The sequence below is a fragment of the Chaetura pelagica genome, unplaced genomic scaffold (assembly GCF_000747805.2).
Source record: "Chaetura pelagica isolate M959 unplaced genomic scaffold, ChaPel_1.0 scaffold698, whole genome shotgun sequence".
NCBI lineage: Eukaryota > Metazoa > Chordata > Aves > Apodiformes > Apodidae > Chaetura > Chaetura pelagica.
In genome coordinates this window covers 8143-29221 of record NW_009954236.1, presented here as the reverse complement: position 1 = coordinate 29221, position 21079 = coordinate 8143, and the positions used below count along the sequence as shown (strand labels likewise).

The window sequence follows — 21079 nt, the reverse complement described above, 5'->3', positions numbered from 1 at the left end:
AACTGCTTTCTGCTCTACTTAAAAGTTCACTGAAGATAAACCTGGAGGTGCTCAAAACCACAACACAGAAGCCCTGTCTTTTACCATTTCTACCTAGATTTATGCTGGCTGCAAGTTCTGGGTACTTCAGTTTTCCTTTGGCAGATCTCTCTAGAGCATTTATTCCACAGTAATATTTCATAAGTGACTGTAGGACAAAACCAAAATATCCTACGTGACACTTCTGCAGTCTTACATTCTTTAATTCCCCATATTTTAATCTTGCAAGTCCAGTTTGTGATGAGTCATTACAATATTTTTCCATTTCAGACATTTAAATATTTAAAGACCTAAAGGATGGTTAATTCAAGCACTCAACTCTTACACTATCTCCCCTTCTTGTCCCTCCCCTTGCCCTGCACAGCAGGCTGGTGCCTGCAAATACTTTCACACTTCCCTTTGAACTGAGGAGGGTACTAGAGAACAACTTCTGCTGCACTGCAACAGGGGCTGTTGAAACTGAAAACTTATCTAGAATGTCTTTTAATTAGGAAATTACCTATAAGTCTGTCAAACTGGTGATGGTTTGAAAAGAAAAAAACCAGCAATGACTGTATCCTCAAGGAACTGGGAGGTTCTGCCAGCTCTTGTAGCAGAATCAAAGAAGAGTTGAGGTTGGAATTTCTTAGTACCTGAAAGAAAATTTACCTGGGGGCCTAAAGGAGAAAACCCCCATGTCAGGACCAGCCACAGCAGTAGCCAAAGCAGTGAATCCCAGTTGCCAAGAGACTTACCTGCAATATCAGAGTACTCTTGAAACAAAATATATTCTTTATATCAGGTCACTATACTCCTTGTTACATTCCTTAAATCAGGTCAGTATATTCTTTGATAGGTTCTTTAAAAAGGAGAAAACCCCCATGTCAGGACCAGCCACAGCAGTAGCCAAAGCAGTGAATCCCAGTTGCCAAGAGACTTACCTGCAATATCAGAGTACTCTTGAAACAAAATATATTCTTTATATCAGGTCACTATACTCCTTGTTACATTCCTTAAATCAGGTCAGTATATTCTTTGATAGGTTCTTTAAATCAGGTCACTTAAGAAGGCCAAAAAAAAAAAAAAATTATCTGCAAGAAAATGTTTATTCTTTGTAAACCCCACAGGAAAAAAAAATGCAGCCAAGACCAAGTATTGAACAAAAATTGTGCCCAAATAGGCAGCAAAATGGGGGGACCTCAAAGTCAGTGACAATATTTCATGTTTTGCACAAAGATGAAAAAACCTGTGACATTTCTGAGTAATACTTTTATGGTGACAGTTACATAAGATGATTCAAAAATGCAAATGACAGCAACATGCAAACCTGGCTAAAGCTAGAAGTTTTATCCCAAAAGAATACCTGTGATTAAAATGATGACTTTATACTTCTATTGACTTATGTGTCCTAGTTAATTTTCTTTAATGAGGCATACATGCCTATTACCATGAAGCTTTAAAACAAACTTCTCTTCAGAAGAACTTTGTCCTTCCAGAGTCCACTGCATGTTTGCAAAATAATGCTGGGTTTGTAATTCTACTAGTCCCAAATACAATTTTCCTTCCCACCCCTCCAACCCCCAATCTGAAACACATCAGAAGTTGCCAGTGCAAACACTTTCTCTCAATGTATAATATACATTTTAACTTAAACCTTTGTGCAATTTATGAGTTTCCTTTAAAACTCCTTAAAAACTCCATGGCACCAAGGGCTGAGAAACTCTTCAGCTCCATTTAAACTGTCAAACACAAGGTGGTATCAAGTGTAAATCACAGTTGAAGAAAATAAAAAAAAAAAACCCAGAACTGCAGCTTTTATTAGCCAGCTTTACAGTCTCTTGTATACAGTACATTGCACAGTTCTGCCTTCACAATAACTTTTCCTGTAGTAATATTGTGCCTTCCACAATGCAGTATAATCAAGGCAAGTTACAGAACACTGCTGAGTTTATATCAAAATAAACAGAAGATGTAACCTTGGTTTATAATGAACATCCAAATTACCATGTACAATTTGCAGTAGACTCTGTAATGAGCTTGATATATAAGCTAGATGACAGTGAAGGGGGAAAAAATAGTTTAAACTATCAAGTTTCCTCTTGAAATGTCTTTTCCCAAGGCACTGTGAACAAGACTGTTAGCAATTCTCAATGACTAAAAACACCAATGGGATTATAAATATTTCACACAACAACCACCATGTCACATCATCATCTATTCTCTTACTCTTCTCCTTAAACAAAGCCCCTGAAATTTGTTTGGTCCTTTGAGGGGTAAATCAAATTATCTTCTGCAACATCACATATTTGTATTTAATACATCTAGAAACCAAAGCTTTGTTAGATTATTTAACCCTTTCACTGTAAAAACTAAAGTGTTTTGGTTTTTCCCTCACTATTACTGAATTAATCTGCAAATTCAACTTGATTATTAAAAAAAAAGAAGAAAGGGTTCAAAATCAAGCAAAGCCCTGTATTTTTCAAGAGGAAACCATGCAAGAGTACATAAAAAGGCAAAATTGGCTACTTGAAAACCAAGAATTGTTTTTAATGCATTGGCCAAGGAAAATAAATTGCAAAGTTCTGTGAGGTTTTCTAAAAATTTACAAGAAAAACTGATGGGCAGTTCTAGTCAATCCAGATGTTCTTTTAATCCTGTTTTAAATGACAACAAATACAGTCTCACACAATACAATTTCATCTTGACTGCAAGAGACACTCCTGTGTGATGCCTTCAGCATGACAAAATTACTGGGCAAAAAGAAAATTGGCATTCATTTCTTCAAGGGCTGATAAACAGAGGCATTGGGATCAAGTCCAGAAGGGCTGGTCTCCACAAATTTGGAAGAGTAATGGGGGGAAACTGGACTCAGAGTGCTGGTGGCTGCAGTGTATGTTATGCTGGGCATGACTGCCATAACTTCTGCAATCTTCTGTTTTAGGTCCTTGATTTCCTGATCTTTTTGAATGATTTGCCCTGCAAACAGCAAATAAAATCACTTAGAACCAGCAGCATGTTCTCCCCCTCCAGCAGCTGTGCAAAAGGAGCTGTTGAAGCAGAACACCCAGCAGACAGTCAGAGCTCTGACACCACCTCAGCAAAAGCACAACTCGTGGAACTCCTGGATTGTGTTGAGGGAGTTTAATTACCTCTAGTTACCAGGGAACACAACTAGGCATTGCATTGCCAGTAGGTTTGTGCTGTTTGGGTTCACAGCTGCACCAGACCAGAAAGTTACTTCTATGGCTCAACTTTTTTCTGCACTTTTTTGCTCCCTTTTTATGAGCACCTTACAGGAGCACAAGTGTTTGCTCATTATGTTATTTAGTTTCAAACCTGCCCTACTCTTCCTATTTTTCTACACCCCCTTTGTGCACACTCACAACATCATTACAACCCCCTGAAAGGAAACACCAATGAAATGAAACAAAAAAAAAACTCACTCTAATTAAATTTTCCTGCAACCAAGCAAATTTCTTCAAGGAAATTTAACAACTACGACATCAAAAGGTTTGCTCCACGGTTTGCAAGCTGAACAAAGGACAGTCTGGGCAGGGTTTTATACTGGCTTCAGGCTCCCTCTGGTGGCAATACCAGCCCGACAAGGACACCAAGGTCCTCACCAGTGTCACGTTTTGAACAGGTTGGTTTTTCAGCCCCTCCCTACATTTAGATTGTATTTACTTCAGTATCTTGTAAATATATAATATATATCCTGTAATGTAATATATATCCTGTAAATACACTTCACTATATTTACATTATTAGGATTCAAGGACAGGGGCTTAGTAGATGGCAACTATTATTTAATCTTCTGGCTCTTCAGAAGTTCTTCAGCTTTAAGGTAACAGTTTATTAAAAAAATAGAAAAACAGCATAAATTAATTTACATAAATGCCCATCTTGACATTGATTGTCTTCAGTTTAGCTTGGGGAAATTAGGTCACCTGAATTGCTTAAGCTCATCATGTTCACCAAGCTGTAAAAGACAAAACCTCACTGAAAGCTGAAATGCTGGGTGGGAACAGCCCACCCCTGGATAAAGGGGCAGGATGGATGCTCCTCCTGTCACATTTTCACTCTTTCAGCACCACACACCGGATTCAACCACCCCTTTTTTACCTTGGGCAATCTCCAGCTGCCGTTTTGCATCTCCTAACGCAGAGAACAGATCCAGCTTGATTCTTGTCTCTGCACTCAGGCTGTTCTCTAAGTGCTGTGTTTTATCCTGCATGGCTGAAAGTGCTGACATTAACACCTCCGTATCCTTCTCATTTTCCTTGTACTTCCGCAGCTCCTGTAGGAGTAATTAGCACAAATGTTATTCTCATCGACTTCACACATGAGATACACTGAGAAATCTTTTCTCTTCCCCACAGCACACCACTGGGCCTGGTATTAATACTGTAAAATTAAAATGATGGTTAATTAAGGACACTGTAATATTACCTCCAGTAATTATACATGACCGCCATACAAGTGATTAAAGCCATATTGTACAATGCTTAATTACAGGGTGGTGAGCAAGTCCCATTTACTCTATTTCCAGCCCTCCATCATTCACATTGAGCCCCTCCACCCCAAAATCCTCCTCAGCACTTCCAAGTGCCAGCTAAGCAGCCATCCAGTGCTCTCAGCCAAGCTGTGGATCATGAAAACACTTCCCACAAGCAGCACAGCTAGAATGGGGACTGATCTCTTGATAGACAGTTTAAAGGGATCCTAAATCTCTAGGGAGACCTTGGAGCACCTTTGAGTGCCTGAAGGGGATCCAGAAAAGCTGGGGAGGGACTCGGGACAAGGGCAAAGGGTGAGAGGACAAGGGGAGATAGATTAAAACTGGAAGAGGGAGATTGAGGTTGGACATGAGGAGGAAATTCTTGGGTGTGAGGGTGGTGAGAGCCTGGCCCAGGTTGCCCAGGGAAGCTGTGGCTGCCCCATCCCTGGCAGTGTTGAAGGGCAGGTTGGATGGGGCTTGGAGCAGCCTGGGCTGGTGGGAGGTGTCCCTGCCCATGCAGGGGGTTGGGACTGGATGATCTTGAAGCTCCCTTCCAACCCAAACCATTCCTTGATTCTAGGATCTATGATGATTATTTAATCTATGATGATCAAATTAAATAATAAAATTAAATGGGCTGGGGAGAGGGATTTCTTCCCACATTGAATCTCACTGAGCTGCAAACTCAGAAATATAGAAAAAAGAGAAGGAGGGAGCAAGTATTCTGCACATAAGAGACAGGCACCTTGCAGCAGGGAAGCAGGCAGCAATACTGACCAAGAAAAAAATGAATACTATGCACAAAAATATTCTCTACTTTTAAATGAAGAAATAATACGAGGGAAATCGTAATGTCTACAATGAAAAACTTTTCTAACAGTTTAAGAGTGGTAGTAAAAAAGCATGATTATAGCTGGTTTCAATTATCTGAAAGCCTTGCTCATTCTCCATGGATAAACCACACTTGTGTTCAAGGGCTGGGTAAACCCAAGAACACCAAGGCTGCATATGTTATTTGGAAACAAGTTCATACTAACACCAGGTGCATTTTGAAACGTGTCTAAAAAACCACAAGCCATTAGAATACATATTTATGCAAATTGGCAGTTGACATTTTTAGGAACAGACATTTTAAAGGAGTGAGGTCAACTTCAGCTCACACATTTGAGCTCTTCAACTCTAACATGCTAGACAATGTGTCTGCTACACATCTACCACAAGGTACTTTCAACATTCAAGCACTTCCACAAAAAAAAACCAACAACAACAACCAAAATGAAACAAAGCCTGGCCAGTGACTGAGACTGCACTGAATAAACAGTCTTACTTGCTAGCAGTCACATTTATGATACAGACTGGCAACCTCACACTGAACAAAAAAATGTTGAGGGGATTATATCCTCAGTGTAACCTGGCTCAGGGAAAAAAATTAATAATTTGATAAATAGAATGGTGAGGAGCTGAGACTATTAACCTCTCTCATACCCATACTTTTACAAAGCCTGATGCAAGACATTCAAGACAGTCATCCGAACAGCACGATTCTGGAAGGTGTTGGTTGCCTCCTGTGTAGCTCCACCAGTTTCAGAGTGCTGAGAGCACTCCTTGTGATGCTGATCTAAGTCCCTGGTGCTTTCCCATTACCTGAACTTTCATTTCTAGTTCTCGTATCTGATCTTCCTTCAGCTTGATGTCAATTGTCAGCTTCTTGCACTCTGTCTCCAGCTCTCTGATACGATTTCGTAAAGTTTCAGTACATTCTCCTCTGCAGAAGAAACATTAAAATAAAAGGTGGTGAAGAAAGAATGAGTCTGTAAATCCTGAACTGTTTAGAATGTGAGAATTAATATAAATATTGAAGGATAAAAAGAAGTGAAATCTGTTCTTTTGCCAAGAGAATTTCCCTTCTGGCAACAACACAAAAAGTTATGATTAAGGTATTAGGAATTATGAAATATATAGAACAGAAAAGCAGAAGTAATTTTTTTTAGTCATTTGGAGCACTGCAGATTCAAGTCATCCATGCTGGTGCCATGCTTTCATCTTGAAAAAACTCACTATGCTGAGCACTGGCGGCCACTGGCTGGAGCAGAAAACATTCAGCATGTGAGATCAAGTCAGCATTTTAGCCAACATTGATGAATGATTCACAGTCCCCACATGAAAGGGGATGTTCCTTTCTGTGAAGCAGGCTGCCTTGCACAGGGAACAGCACCTCTGATAACACACTCGAGGTACAGCAGATAATTTAGAGCATATTCATCCTTTACATCTCTACATGAAATGTTGAATACTGAGACTCAGCTTCATGAGAAAGTCCTCCCACTGCCTTAACACAACAATCCTCTTAACATAAAGCTTTTTAAAGGAAAAAATCAATGGCAGACTACTCCCTTATCTACAGAAGTGGGGAAAATACCTCCCCAAACCTCCCCCAAAACACATTTCAGAAGCAAAAGCTACACTTCAGTAATTTTCTGAACCTGAGCTTGCTTCTGAGGTAGAACAAAGTACCTTGTAGCAGCAGCAAATGCAACAGCACGTGCAGCAGTTGCTTCTTCCAACTTCTTTCTTTTCTTTTCTTCCATTAATTGTTTTTCTACAAAGGCTCGTGCCTCCTGCTCTGCCTTTAGTTTCTTCTCCAACTGGCTGATCATTTGTTTGTCTTTTTGCTTCATTTGTACAGCATTGTGTAACCTGGAAGGTAACAGGGATGGGACTTAATGATTTCACTTACTAAAACCAAACCACTGACAACGGTCCCAAGAAATGAGTCTTGCTGGTTTTGCAGACAAGTGCCTCCAATTTTTTAGTCTTAATATAGTTTTTCCCCTTTACCAGAGCACAGTAATTAGCAACTGATTGACACAGCTGTGTAGAAACACCTACTTGTTCTGCAGCAGCTCATTCTCTTGCCGGAGCTGTCCCATTTCTGACCGAATTCCCCGCTCCGTGTTGGTCAGAGAACTGATCTGACTCCGGAGCTCCTGCTCCACCTGCCTGCTTGCTTGCAGGTCAGCCTTTAACTTTTTAATATCTTGTTCCAACCTAAGAAAGACAATTTTACAAGATAATTTCAACTTGATTTTCCAGTCATGCAGAGGTTCAAAGCCCATTATATAAAAAATAAGTAGAGTGAACATCCTACCAACTGCCAACCCCAGAAACCTTAGATTCTTATAACAAACTCTCAGAAATTATGTCTAGCCTCTAAATAATAATAATAATAATGTTTTATATAACTATGCATATGTAGCTCTATGTATAACTATATACACATTTCATAACCTCCCACAGGAATTCTGTTTTCCTCCAGGCACTGCAGAATTGTAAAACAAATCCTATGGAATCATGTTTTCCCTCTTCAAGCAGAAGTAAGATGGATAAAAATCAGAGAAGATGTAAGTAAGGACAGGTGCACACAGGGTAAAATTTTACTTTTCTCAACAAATTCTGAGTTTCATTTGTTAGTCAGGGCTCAGCTGTGGAGAATACTGTTGAATTCTCACCTGGACTTCTTTCTTTCCCTTGAAGTACATGATGTGTGTATTGAATAAAGAGCACGTGTTCAATCATCCATAGTTCAGGAGTCAGTAAATTTGGTTTTAATTGCTCCTGAACAGAGACCATCTGCTACACACTTAATTGTAGCTTTAGAAAGTTCTTGAAGACTCATGCATACTTATTATTTTCAACCAAAACTGATCTAATAAAAGATTTTTTTTGAGAGGCCTCCAGCTCACCTTAATTTCAACCCCATATTTTTGAAATAAGATTATTGATTCTTAGAATACAAACATATCATGTGTGAATAACCAACCATTTTTATGAGCCCTGTTACATACTTATTTAAAGCAAATATGCCTCTCAGTCACTCACACAATTCTCATTTGTTCTGTCAGTTATTCACTTTAGAGGTTTTAAATGTTCTTTAAGAGGATAAAAATGTTTTTATTTCCTGAATGTCGATACAGAATCAATAGTTGAACATTAAGACTTGGGGAAAATAGGCACAAAAGCTGAAATGAACTGCCCTTACTGACATTCACTAGAGCAGATGAACAGTTATAGCTTTTTGGCCTCATTTAGCTCCTTTGGGCTTCAATGCAGGAAAATCTTGGACTAAAATGCTAGTGAGAGAGATGTAAGGATACAAGGCACAAGAACATCCTGTATGAATGAATCAAAAGGTTCAATGTGCAGTCATCAAACCTAGGGAAATTCATCAAAGTACATCTGTAAGAGGGTAAAACTGCACCAAAGAGGTCTTCTGGGTAAATTAAAAGCAAGAAGCAGCCTGTAAAGGAGCATATTCTGTAATAGACTCAAATGCTTATAAGCCCCACTTTCTACAGCTGTACTTGAACTGCCCTTGGCAAGATGAATTCCTTTCAGTCTAGTATAAATTGTGGTCAAATGTACCTTTAAAAAAGAAAAACTGAAACAAAACAAAACCTTATACTTAGTAGGCAAATAATAATAGTACAAAGCAAATACTCAGTTCACATTGAAAACCACAAATCATTCCAACACCTTGTACTCTGTTGTAGGAGGAAAAGAATTTGCAAACCTCACCAAATATTCGTTCAACCATGTAACCAAAAATGGAAAACCCATCAGATGTTACTAGATATGAATATTCACTGTATTCAGTGTGGTGAGTGGTTGAGCTGGATAGTCACTGGGCAGTGATGTAGCAGTTCAACTTAATCTTCCAATACGTAGAAACTCTATGTTTTGGAAAGAGCAACCTTATTAATTGAAGAGAGTAAGATGCTGTAGGAAGCACTGACAGACTGTTGTCTGCCAGCAGCTGAGTGGCTTTAATATAAGTTTTCATAAAGAGGTGAAAAAATGGTTGGTAGGACAATGTAAGGGAATGCACATAAATGACTCACACTTTATACGGACAAGTATCCATAAATGATTTCAACATACATCTCTGTAATAATAACTGGGAAAATACGACAGCTGTAAATAGCCTTTTCACTATAGCTAAGACTATGTCAAACCTGCTCAAATAAGATGTAGCAGGAATTATTTTGGGTATTTAGGACTCCAGCACTGATCAGGTAAAGCCTGAATAAATCAGAGGTGTTGGTACAGGACAGGCTGAATTTGTATTTTTGGCAATGGGGTACTGACATGAGTTCAAACTTCTTAAGCCATCTGGTCTACAGCATTCCTGTTTCCTGCTGGTTCCAGGCAGGGCCCTGCACCTGCAGTGCTCACTGGGCTGCTCCAGACTGTGCTGGCAAGAAAGACGGAACCTGTGTGACCTGTAAAGTGCACACAAACGTGACCAGAAAGGATGCCTACTGTCCAAACCAGCAGGAAATGCACAAGGCCACAAGCCACAGCCTTCCTTTGTACTCAGCACAGGTACAAGTGTCCAGTCAGAGCTGTGCACATGACACTGGTGGGAATTTGGATCAGGAAATTGAACATTCATGATAAATCACTCAAATCCTGCCTGAACACAGCCAAAGCCTTATGGATGTCCATCCCCCCTAAAGCCACACACACTCCTCTGCCGTGTAACCATGGCCTCCCCCATCCTATGAACTCCAGTCAAACATTTCCTACCTAAAGATTTCCTCCTGTGGAACAGCAAATCAAAGCTCTTCTCTGCATGTAGACAGAGAGGTCACCTAACCCCCTCACAGAAATACAAAATCAAGAACACATTTTCTGTTGCCCCTTTCTAAAATGAAAGCACATCAAGGTAAACCACCACAATGCCATAAAAACAGCTTTGCTGTTGTGTGTGGAGCTTTCCCTCCTCCCCTTTGCAATGGTCTGCACAACTGCTACAATGATAAATCACCCAATAAGACAACACTTTTTTTATTAGTCTCTCTACCATTTCATTTTTTGCTTAAGTCTCTTATTTGCAGGCTTATTGAAAAAGTTATTTACAAAGGGGAGGTGAAGAAACTTGAGTTCTAGAAGATAGTTCACTCTGCTGCTGCACAAACTACACATCATTTTGATACACAACTATTTAAAACAAGGGTTTAGTTGCATATTACTACATTGGTCTGTACAAACAAGGTCCATTTATTTCAGTATATCATTACTATAAATGCAGATTTACCCATTTTCTTTTCTCAGCACTACCACATATCCTTCCTGATCTCACTGACAAAAAAAATTAATCAGCAAGCACCTCCAAGACTGAGTATTTTTCTTAAAGCTCCAGGGAAGATTGATGGATCAACTTAAAGACAACTCAATTCAGCTTAATCCTCTCAAGTATTGATAAATGGTGAATAACATATCCTTGTTGCTTAGTTTCCTCTGTTTATGCAATTCCATAATCACCTGGCAATTGCAGAGAAATTAAACACAATTTATATAAAAATTAAAAGTTCAAAAAGACACAGAAGGCACACAGATGCCTTTCTGAAACACTGGAATTAAACACAGGAATCAAACACTGGAATAGGCCACCCAGGGAGGTGGTTGAATCACCATTCCTGGAGGTGGTAAAAAGACCTGTAGATGTGGTGCTGAGGGACATGGCTTAGCTCTGGGTTAATGGCTTGACTTTATGATCTTATAGGTCTTTTTCAACCAGAATGATTCTGGGATTCTAAGAGATGTATTTTTAGCCTTTTGTTCTGTTCTGGCCCAATCTGTTTTCATAAACATCCCACCAGTGAATCTGCTTCTTTGAAGTGGCCAAAGCAATCCTGCAGCATTGAGCTCTTGCTGTAACTAATAGGCTGTTACTAGCAGCTCCTCAGAGCATTTTTCATTACCAAAAAAGACAGTAATCCACAGAGAGAGAGCCCAGTTACTTATTTTTCTCTGACACAAAATTGATCTAAGTAGCTGGCATTTCAAAAGGTTATTCTGCCTCTGAGCAGCCCAAGCACTAAGCTGATGAGTGGCATGAAAATGCTCTGCTGGAAGGATCATCTCCCAGATTTCTCATCCACATGATCCATTCTTTTGCTCTGCTGTTCTTTGCTTTTCTTTCCTCACATCATATTGCATGAAACACTGACTATCTCCCTCCACTGCAAATGAGAGCAGAAGGCCTTCTGCTACATCATGCCATTTCAGGCAGGGGGGATAAGGAAGAAGCAGCCATCACTCTTAGCAGTGCCAAAGAAGCTGTGCAATAATTAGCATCAAATGGACAGAAATTTACATTCAAACCTTCAAGTCTCTCTCCGCATGTAACATCAAATTTTAGTAAAGCAAAATAAGATGTGGCAGATCAGACCTTGCCTCACAAATATTTTTCTTAGTCCAACTGCCAGAAAATGTCATCATTATCTCTGAGAATAATTAGTGCAAAAGGCAGCTTGTTTCAACACCTCATGAGCCAAAGACAAGACCTCTATGGATACAAACAGTTTCTGCCAAGCTGCACTGCCAGTTCTTGGTGTTATTTGATTATTTTGTCAGGGTGCAAGGAGCTAAAGGCAGGATATGGCTATTGCTATGTAATAAAAAAAAAAATCTGCTGCAATTCCAGCTTGGACTCATTCCATACATCAAACCCCTAAAACGTGAGCAACACCTGCTGCACCTCAGAAATGAAACAGTAACAAGAAGTCAACTTGCTCAGGACAAACTATGAAGTGCAAAGGGATACTAAGTTTATCCCTCCACCTGATACCAAATATATCCTGCACTGGCCCAATTACCAAAGTACTGGGAAATAACCAGCTCAGATCATGGAGGCACAATTATTAAGTGGTTGACAAACAAACAGAAGTGGGTATTCATTTCAATTGTGGAAACAAACAAAACCCCCTAAGACAGAGATTGCTTTCAAGGTTGATGAGCAGAGTTAGAGCCTCTTGAATCCCTCTAGCTATCAAGATGACAGTGTGACAATCGTTGAAATACTTGAAGATGGGGAACAGTAACTTCCCTTTTCTAGAAACCTAAACACACACTAATCACTCACCAGACAGAACAAAAATAAAGCCTTCCTCTTTCAAATAAGTACAATATTGTATATGTAAAGTGTAAACTTAATTAGCAGTACCCTTTCAGATATAAATGTCACACCAAGTATTTAAGAAAAAAAGATAACCAGCATGCAAGGCTGTCCTGTTCTCAAAAAACCCCACTCTTCACTGTCTCAACCCCTGTTAATCCTGAGTCCCTAACAGTCATAAGGCATACTTTACATTTAATACTGATTAGTCAGCTCAGGGAAATAATCTGTGAACACAAAAGGAAAGCAGCTTGGTTCTGACATCCTACTGCGAGTCTGCTGGACAAGATGTTATAAAAAGCATCTTTATTTGGAAGCTGAGCAGATCTGGTCTGAAAGTTGGACACAAACACAGGACTTCACACAGCTCTTTTCAGTCCTTGGTGCATACTAGAAGTTTAATAACAGGAATGAGTAATACTATTGGAAATGGAAAAGATGATGAACAATAATGCCTTATACTCCAGGGACAGGGTAACTGACAAGTTAAAAAATAAATAAGCATCCATTTTTAAATTTAAGTGCATCCCATCCCCTCCAATTTGTCAGGCAGGTTTATGCTTCCATTGGTGTAGGAGTTACACACTCCATCTGAACTGAAGATTTCATTAATGATTTCAGTAACCTGCATTTGTAAGAAACTGAGCAGCAACACACAGGAGGTTGGTGTTTTAAGCACTCCTGCCTTACCTGCTCAGGGCAGTGGGTGCACAATGAGAAGCTCCATGAATGTGTAGCACAACAGCCACATCCCAGCCACATGTCACACAGGAACACTTGACAAAGACTGATGCAGCTTAATTCACTTTCAGGGCAGAGTAAGGCTACGGTGCACAAAGGTGCTTTCAGAGCACACCAATTGTGTACTCTATCCCACCAAGTGAATTAGAGGAACTAAGGGCACAGTCTAGTTTATTGTATACTCACTTCTGCATTAGAAACCCCTCTTTGGACAATTATAATGACCACCTGGTCTAAGGTCACATTACAGCATATAAAAATGTCAATGTGTAAATTAAAATACAGAAGGTTTAAATCTCATTCCTTGTCATAGCTACATGGGACATCATTCTTAGTCTGGCAGGTCATTCTGTAAAGCTCTTTTCTCAAGACTTAGGAATGGTAGTTTGAGCTCCAGCTAAGTTGAGCCAATCTGTTCTCTCCTCTCCAGTTAGTAAATAAACCACATAAAGAGTATGAAGACACCCCTCTGAAACTGGCAAGACACATCTACAGTGGTCAGGTCCATGTTTATCTAGAGGCAGCTTTGCTGAAGACAGAGCCATCTGCATCCCATTAATCTTGGCTAAATCTGATTCACAGATTAGATTGATTAGCTGATTTCTTATTTGCTTCACACAACTTCTCTACAGACATTAGGTATCAATTAGTCTGGGTATTTAATTGGCAGAGGGATGCCAATCAGTGGCAGAGTGATTATCAGAAAAGAAAATAACATTTTCATTTAATTGTGTTCACACAGCACAAATCCTCAGAGACAGACCAGAGTCAGAAGTCCAATTATCAAGAGGTACCTGCAGAGAAAGCAAACTCAACCTGCCAGTTAAGTTACTCAACAAGGATTTGTTTGCCACAGAGTACTGGGCACATCAGAAAAGGGAAAAGGGAGATTTGTTTGCCACAGAGTACTGGGCACATCAGAAAAGGGAAAAGGGAGACCTAGCCAGGGATGCTAGAAAAGTGCATCATTGTGCAACGGTTTTTGTTTTCAACCTGTACCTATCCTCATTTGGAACAGTTATACACCACCTCTTCCTTACAAATACTTTTCTGGTAAATTATGGCAACACTGTATGTCTCAGGACTTCCAAACTTAGCTGCATTTCATAAACACATCTTTATTTCCATTTCAGATGAGCCAATCTCAAAAATTAAAATTCTTCTGACCTGTACTTAAGCCAATAAGGCAGCAGCTAGGCAGGCAGAATCAGACCTTACCACTTGAAGGAGTTACAGAGCAGCTGATACTCTGCATCTATATTTGCCAATTGAAGATTAAGATAAAAGCCAAACCTTTCAAGGGAAAGAAAAAACAAACCAAAAAACCTAAGACAAAACATCTGTTCAGACACTATCAAAACCCACTGAGTTCCCTGAACACATCAAGGTCACTCCACGGAAGGCTTGTCAAACACATCCACGTTGCTCTGTAGTCCTGATTCTCCACGTTTCTCTCCTGCTTCCATCAAGTGATTGTCAAAGCTACTGATGATGCCTCACAACACCCCCATGAGGTAAGTGAGTAGCCTATACTGAGGTAGAAAGAAACCAATTTGCTCAAGGCTGCATAGCAAGCCAGAAGCAAAAATAAGGAACAGAACCCAGAAGGCCCAGTTCCTCATTATCTTATTCCATTGCTAGACAATTCCACCTTCTTTATGGGATCATAAATCACATTTCCCTAAGAAAAATAAAAGAACTGATGTACTGGAACGACAGGAGGGTAGGACAGGCTGTCAGACGTGCTCAGCTCAAACTTACCTTACCAGTGCATCTGGTTTGCTTAGCTGGTTATTTGGAATACAGTTTTCCATTAAGTCCTTGTGTGTGCTGGGGCTCTTGCTGGCACACTTCTGTTTTTTCTCATTTTTAGTAGATGAGGAGGGGATGCTCCCATTGGTTGCACTGTGGCTGCGAGGTGAGGAGTTCACCACCCCACTGACATTTTTGTAGTTTTTGGAGGAGGCAGTGCATGAGTCCTCTTTCAAGAGGTTTTCTGTACTTCCTACAAGATCATTATTTAATCTTTTACTATTGATATGGTTTTCCATATATTCAATTTCTTGTATTTTAGAGTCTACAGGTTGCAAAATATTGTTATTTATTCCAAGGTTGTGTTTCTTAGCATCCTTGTCCTTTTCTTTCCCTTTTTCTCTATATTCAAGCTCTGGCAACGTTGCAGATATTTTTTTATTGGCTGGAATGCCTCCATTGTGCTGCAGGAGTATTGAGGAATCCATCTCAGATAATCCTTTGGCTGCTGCAATACCAAAAATAGGAAAAAAACCCCAACTTAGTTCATTAAATCAATCAATACTGTGACACAGAAAGAAAAATCATTAAGTACACATCAATCATTCCAGCAGAAAATAATTATTGGAGTCTATTTAGAAATGAAAATCAGAATTCACATGACATTTTAAGATTTTTTTTTTCTCATTACATGCAGGAAACAGTAACCAAGGGATTTAATAATAAATACTGGTACTTCACACAGCACTGACTGACAAGATTGATGCAGCTGCTAATAAAGAGCTAACCAGAGAGGACATAATTCATTTCTACTGTCATCCTAACCCCTGTCAAATAATTTTCTTTCTGGCTCCTCCAAGTTCACTTCACTTTCATCAAAACAACATGGACTGAAGAAGCTTCTCCTTAGAAGGTTTAGTTTTGGAGGGGATTTTGGGGTTTTTTTTAATAGCAGATAACAGCAAACACATGAAATAATAATTAAAACTTACCTTCCTCTGCCTCCCTCTCTTGTCTTTGCAGCATCTGCTGTTCTGGGGGCAGAGCCTGCTGCAGCAGCTGCATGTAGAACTCATTCTCTTTCTGCACTTCTTTTTGTTTTCTTAGACGCATTTTGTAACTGACGTAACTTTTAAAGCCAAAGCCCAAAGTCACAACAGGGTAGCCAATGCTAAGGGAAAAAAAACCAAAGCAAGCACCATTAGTATTCAAAATGTACCCACAATAGCAAATTAATACCTTGTGATAGATTAGATAGCTCTGAATACATCTGGATTGCAAGTTTTGATAGAAAATTATAGATTTTTCTTTTGCTGTAGTGCAATAAAGCTACAGTTGCAAAGGTAAGCACCTCTTATCAAGATAAAATGACAGTTCTTTACTGATAGTAATTAACTGTAGCATAGATTAAAGGATTAGAACAATGCAATTTGCACTAGACAGAGCAAAGACAGCTTTTAGACAGGCACCAGACCAGGAATTATGAGTCTTTTAAGGAGATAACAGCCAAATGCAGGAGTACCCAAGTTTTGTTCCTAAAGAGCAGTGTAACATTTCAGACACTAAAGTGGGAGACGTGTTAACAACATTCCTTCACAACAGTGAAAGGAGAAACTGATCCTTAGCCCCATCCTTTTGCACTCAGAAAATAAGAGCAGATCCACTTTTCCCCCATTCTTTACAGCTGAGACAAAACTAAGGTTCTCCAAAGCATCACCTCTGCAACAGGCCCCACGACACCTTCTCACTGCAGCACAGGCTGAGAAACCAGAGCTGGAGAAGCTGCTGGAACATCCAGCTTTGGGGCTCCTGCAATCCTGGGGGCACCCAGGGTGGCAGCCAAAGGACCATCACCCACATCTAGGACAGTCAGAAGTGACCCTGGAGGGAAAGCCTCAAGAACCAGCTCTCCCTGCCAAGGCTCCCACAATTAAGACACTTGTTGTGGGCAAGAAATGGCTTTTGGAAATCCCTCCTTTAGGAGACTGACCTTGAAGCTGTAAGCAAAAAACATCTAATCTCTAAACTTAGTTCTTCCACTTATCTTCCTGACAGATAAGATATGAAGAATTCCACATCCAGCCAGACTGTGCTGTTCCATTTGTTGATGAGGATGACAGAAGCATTACAGAACTTTGGAATGATTTCCTTCCTATCAGCTTCATCACTCAGAATTCAAGTGCTCTTATTAGCCTGTGCCAACTGCACCAACCCAGAATGCTAACAAATCAACCTCGTGTGTTTATTAACAAGGATACTTGATGAATGAGCAAATATCCCTGGATAAAAAGAAACATCTTTGACAAAGATTTTAACAATGCACAGTGAAGTTGCTTTTTAAACACTGAAGGTGTCCTAGAACAGGGGGAAACTCAGATGGCTATTAACCATTAAAACCTTCTCATTCTTTGCTCACTGTGCAAATTGTGCTTCTAAGAGAGCTGCCAGAATGCAAGAATCATTTGCATATGCATCTGACATTATCTCTGCCAGGGCTTCTTTTGTAACAGTGTGTAAAGCCAGCTGTAGCTACAGCTCTAAAACTCTGATGACAAGCTGAAATGTTTGCATCCAATTCAGGAGCAGAAAGACCTTTCTTCACAGCTTCTAAAGTGCTTTTGTAACCTATTACAGAATTTAATTAGTGTTTAAGGGATTTATTGCACAACGTGGACAATATAAATTTAAATGACAGATGTCTAATTCATTGGAGACTGCATCACAGGGAACTGGACCAAATGACTCCAGGAAAACAGGACACATTTTAAACACAGCCTGATCAATGCATACGACACAAAAACTTGTGGGATAAAAGTGCATTTCTTCAAGATATGGATACTCTGCAGTAAAGTCTTTTGCCTGAAGTCACTCTTGTCACTTCCAAAGAAGCAATGGAACAAGTAGTGTTTGGTTTTTATGTTCTGCCATTATTTTCAACCTGAATTATGGAATCAGGCACTGATGAGAACCCTTCTCATTGGAGGGGAAAAAGAGGAGTGATTTGTTACAGGAAAAAAAAAGGCAAGTTTTAGTAATGAGATACACAAATTATCAGTGAAACTATTTTTTTTTTTTTTGCTACTTTTACCATCTACTCATTATGTAAATACACAATTTGTAAACTGATGACAAGAGCTTCCATGTAATGCTAGGAATACCCATGCTTCAAATTCCCCAGAGCCCACAAGCACTGCATCTTCAGAAAAGCTGCACTGGGTTAATGTTTAGCACAGACATGTGAGGGGAGAACCAAAGAGCCAAACTCTGAACCAAAATATAAAGCCCTGAATATTAATTTCCCTGGTGAGATGAAGGTTAATAAGAGAGAGACAGAAACATCACTTACCAGTGTGCTGCAAATGGACGACAAAGGTCTACATGGAAGTTTTTTAAATCTTTAAATCGAATGGCTGCTTCAATATAAACAAAAAGTATCCACAGTGATACTGTTGGTAAGCACACACCCCTCTCTATGGGCAGGAAGAGAGAGAAACACCTTAGTAATAGATTACCAGCAGCAAAATATTTTTAAGTTCTTTTTAAAACATTCCAAAAGTTAAGGGAAATTTTCAGACAGATACAGGGAGTTGCAAGAAGGTTGTGGTTTTTTTCAAAATAAAGTATCTAGGATGCCTTTATTTTAAACCAACTCTAACCCTTTGTCTCCTTATCTTGCTTTATTACTTTTGTAAGGCACAAGTGAAAAATAACAGATGCACAGCTAATGAAATAGCTTGGCACAAAACCCTCCAGAGAAAAGGAACACAAATGGAAGAAACTGCAGAAGATGAGGTAATATTAGAGCTTATGATCTTTGAGTCAGAAGTGGGAAGCTTGGACTACTTTTTCACTCCAAGTTAGGTATATCTTAGTAGCAGCAGTGAGCAAATCAGCTGAGAAAACAGGAGTGAGTAAGAACCACACTGGTTATCCCATATACAGTAATGCAGACAAGTCTGCAACTCCCAGCTCTGCTACAGCAGGAATATTTAGGACTCTGTCTTGATTTCTTTCTCCAGCACTACTAGTGAGAACATAAAATAACAGCCAAGCAAAACTAAGGTCTTAAACCTCCTAGTTTTCCTGTAGGGCTTCTAAACTTAAACCAACAACAACTTCAGGTAACATTTGAGTATCCTAATACAATCCTAAAAATAACTCCAGATTTTATACCTATTTTAAATTGGGCAGCAACTGGTTCACAGAATCTTCCACTAGCTCCCACGTTGTCATTATTGTACATGACTAACTTGTCAGGAAGATGAGCTGAGAAATCATCCATGCTACCCTGCAAATTCTTGTGATCTGATATGAAGTCTAACATTAAATATTACAAATCCCTGAAATCCCAAGGACTTGGGTAGGGAAGAGTTACCTCTACAAAAACAATAAATAACAAGTTTTCTTTCTAAAGTTTTCAGGCTGATGCAATTAAGATGGACCCAGACATGAATCAAGTGCAAATCAGCACACTAAAAATAGCAAAAGAACACTTTTATCTACAACAGAAGTGCATTCAATCATGGTAACAAATAGAAGAGGGTTTCTGCATGTTACTGAAAGCTGTAAAATAATATATTCAAATCAAAAAGTTGTAATAAAAAGGCACTTACCTGTATGCCAGACATACTGTACCCAAACATACGTGCTGGCAGCAAAAAACAGCCATTGTATTGGTATGAAGAGCAGACATATGATATTTGATGTGAATGCTACACAAACAAAAAATACTGAAAAGGCCTAAAAGAAAGAAGGGGTGGGGGGAAAGAAGTGTTTTTGTTTTATTCCAGCAAACATTACCAGTTTATTTATTAATGGTGACACCACAATGATTTCAACACAGAAACATTAGAGTTGTTTATAATCAGGGCAAAGAAATGGAGCAGTCCAGCTAAAGTAAGTAGAAACTTAGCCAATTAAGGGAGAACTGGTACAACTTGAGAATTTGTGCCCAACCACTCTTTCAACAAGTCTCCATGAGCTCTATTTATTCCTTATTATTTTGTTTGAAGACTTTGATTTACACTATTGATATATTATCATGACTATATTCTCCTTCTGGAAAAAAAACAACAAACCCAACCAACCAGGAGTGTCATTACTCTCTGAAAGAACAGTAAGTATCTAAATAAGCAAGGGCTTGGGGTTTATTTTAAAGAAAACCCTATTTTACAGGGCACTGATCTTGGGAATTCAAACCATATTTTCTTATGGTGAAGATCTGATAGCTGTATATTTCACTGCCACTTGCCAGAGATAAAACAGGCAGTTAAAAGACTTGAGCCCAGGTCACCCAGTTGCTTGAAAATTCCTCCTGGTGAAAATTATCATCAGCACCATTCAATTAATTGTATAACATAGAACATGCCCTGGAACACTGCAGGATTTCCCTAGGAAGGGACAATAATTGTGTTATACTTACCAAACCCTGGTATCTGAAGGAATCGTAAACACTCCTGATGAAGAGCCAGAATGGCCACAGATACTCAAATCTGAACTCCAGGACAAAATCAGCCAACAGAACCAGGGCCCAGACTACCAGGAACTTCAGATACAGAAAAGTACTGGGGACAAAAAATAGGAAAGAAAGGTCATTTCAGGTCAGCATTTTCTTTTTTTAGTAGAAGTTAATGAATAAAAGCTGGAGACAACTGTGATACAGGTAAGAAAACTTCACCCAAAAATCATTTTACAAAATAGGTAGTTTAATTATGACATTAAAGTCACGCCTGATCTAATGAAGTTAATGATATTCAACTGCATTTGTTTTTAAAATAGCAAAGAAACAAAAGGCTCATGGCTCTTAGAAGGCATCCAGTGACAATCTGTAGCTTTGCAGTGTGTTTCTACACAGTGAAGTGTTGTCAACAGGTGCCCTGGCACAGCTGAAATGCTCTTCTTGGTCTGTACTCTTGTACTTGGAGCTTAGAAATCCCTGTGCTCCCTCTCAGACTGCACATGTTCACTCATTTTCCACATTTAACACAAACTGCAACACCAATAAATGGAGATATATTTTAAGTCTAGAATTACAGCAATTAGGAAGACTGTTTTGATCCTGAGTTGTCAGAGTTATGCTCGAAAACATCCACTTTAAAGTATCCATGAAA

At 39.3% G+C, this 21079-nt stretch overlaps 1 protein-coding gene across 1 annotated transcript; it reads right to left on the bottom strand.

Annotated features, from left to right (window-relative positions):
• Nucleotides 1-1804: 1804 nt before the first annotated feature.
• On the bottom strand, nucleotides 1805-20530 carry TMEM57 (transmembrane protein 57). Its single transcript, XM_010003660.1, has 10 exons — nucleotides 20392-20530; nucleotides 19583-19709; nucleotides 18316-18439; nucleotides 15962-16140; nucleotides 14979-15474; nucleotides 7406-7564; nucleotides 7031-7213; nucleotides 6161-6281; nucleotides 4141-4315; nucleotides 1805-2994 (listed from the first exon to the last, which is right to left on the bottom strand). The coding sequence occupies exons 4-10, from the start codon at nucleotides 16080-16082 to the stop codon at nucleotides 2792-2794; spliced, it is 1458 nt and encodes a 485-aa protein (XP_010001962.1). The 5' UTR covers nucleotides 16083-16140; nucleotides 18316-18439; nucleotides 19583-19709; nucleotides 20392-20530; the 3' UTR covers nucleotides 1805-2791.
• Between the last annotated feature and the right edge of the window lie 549 nt (nucleotides 20531-21079).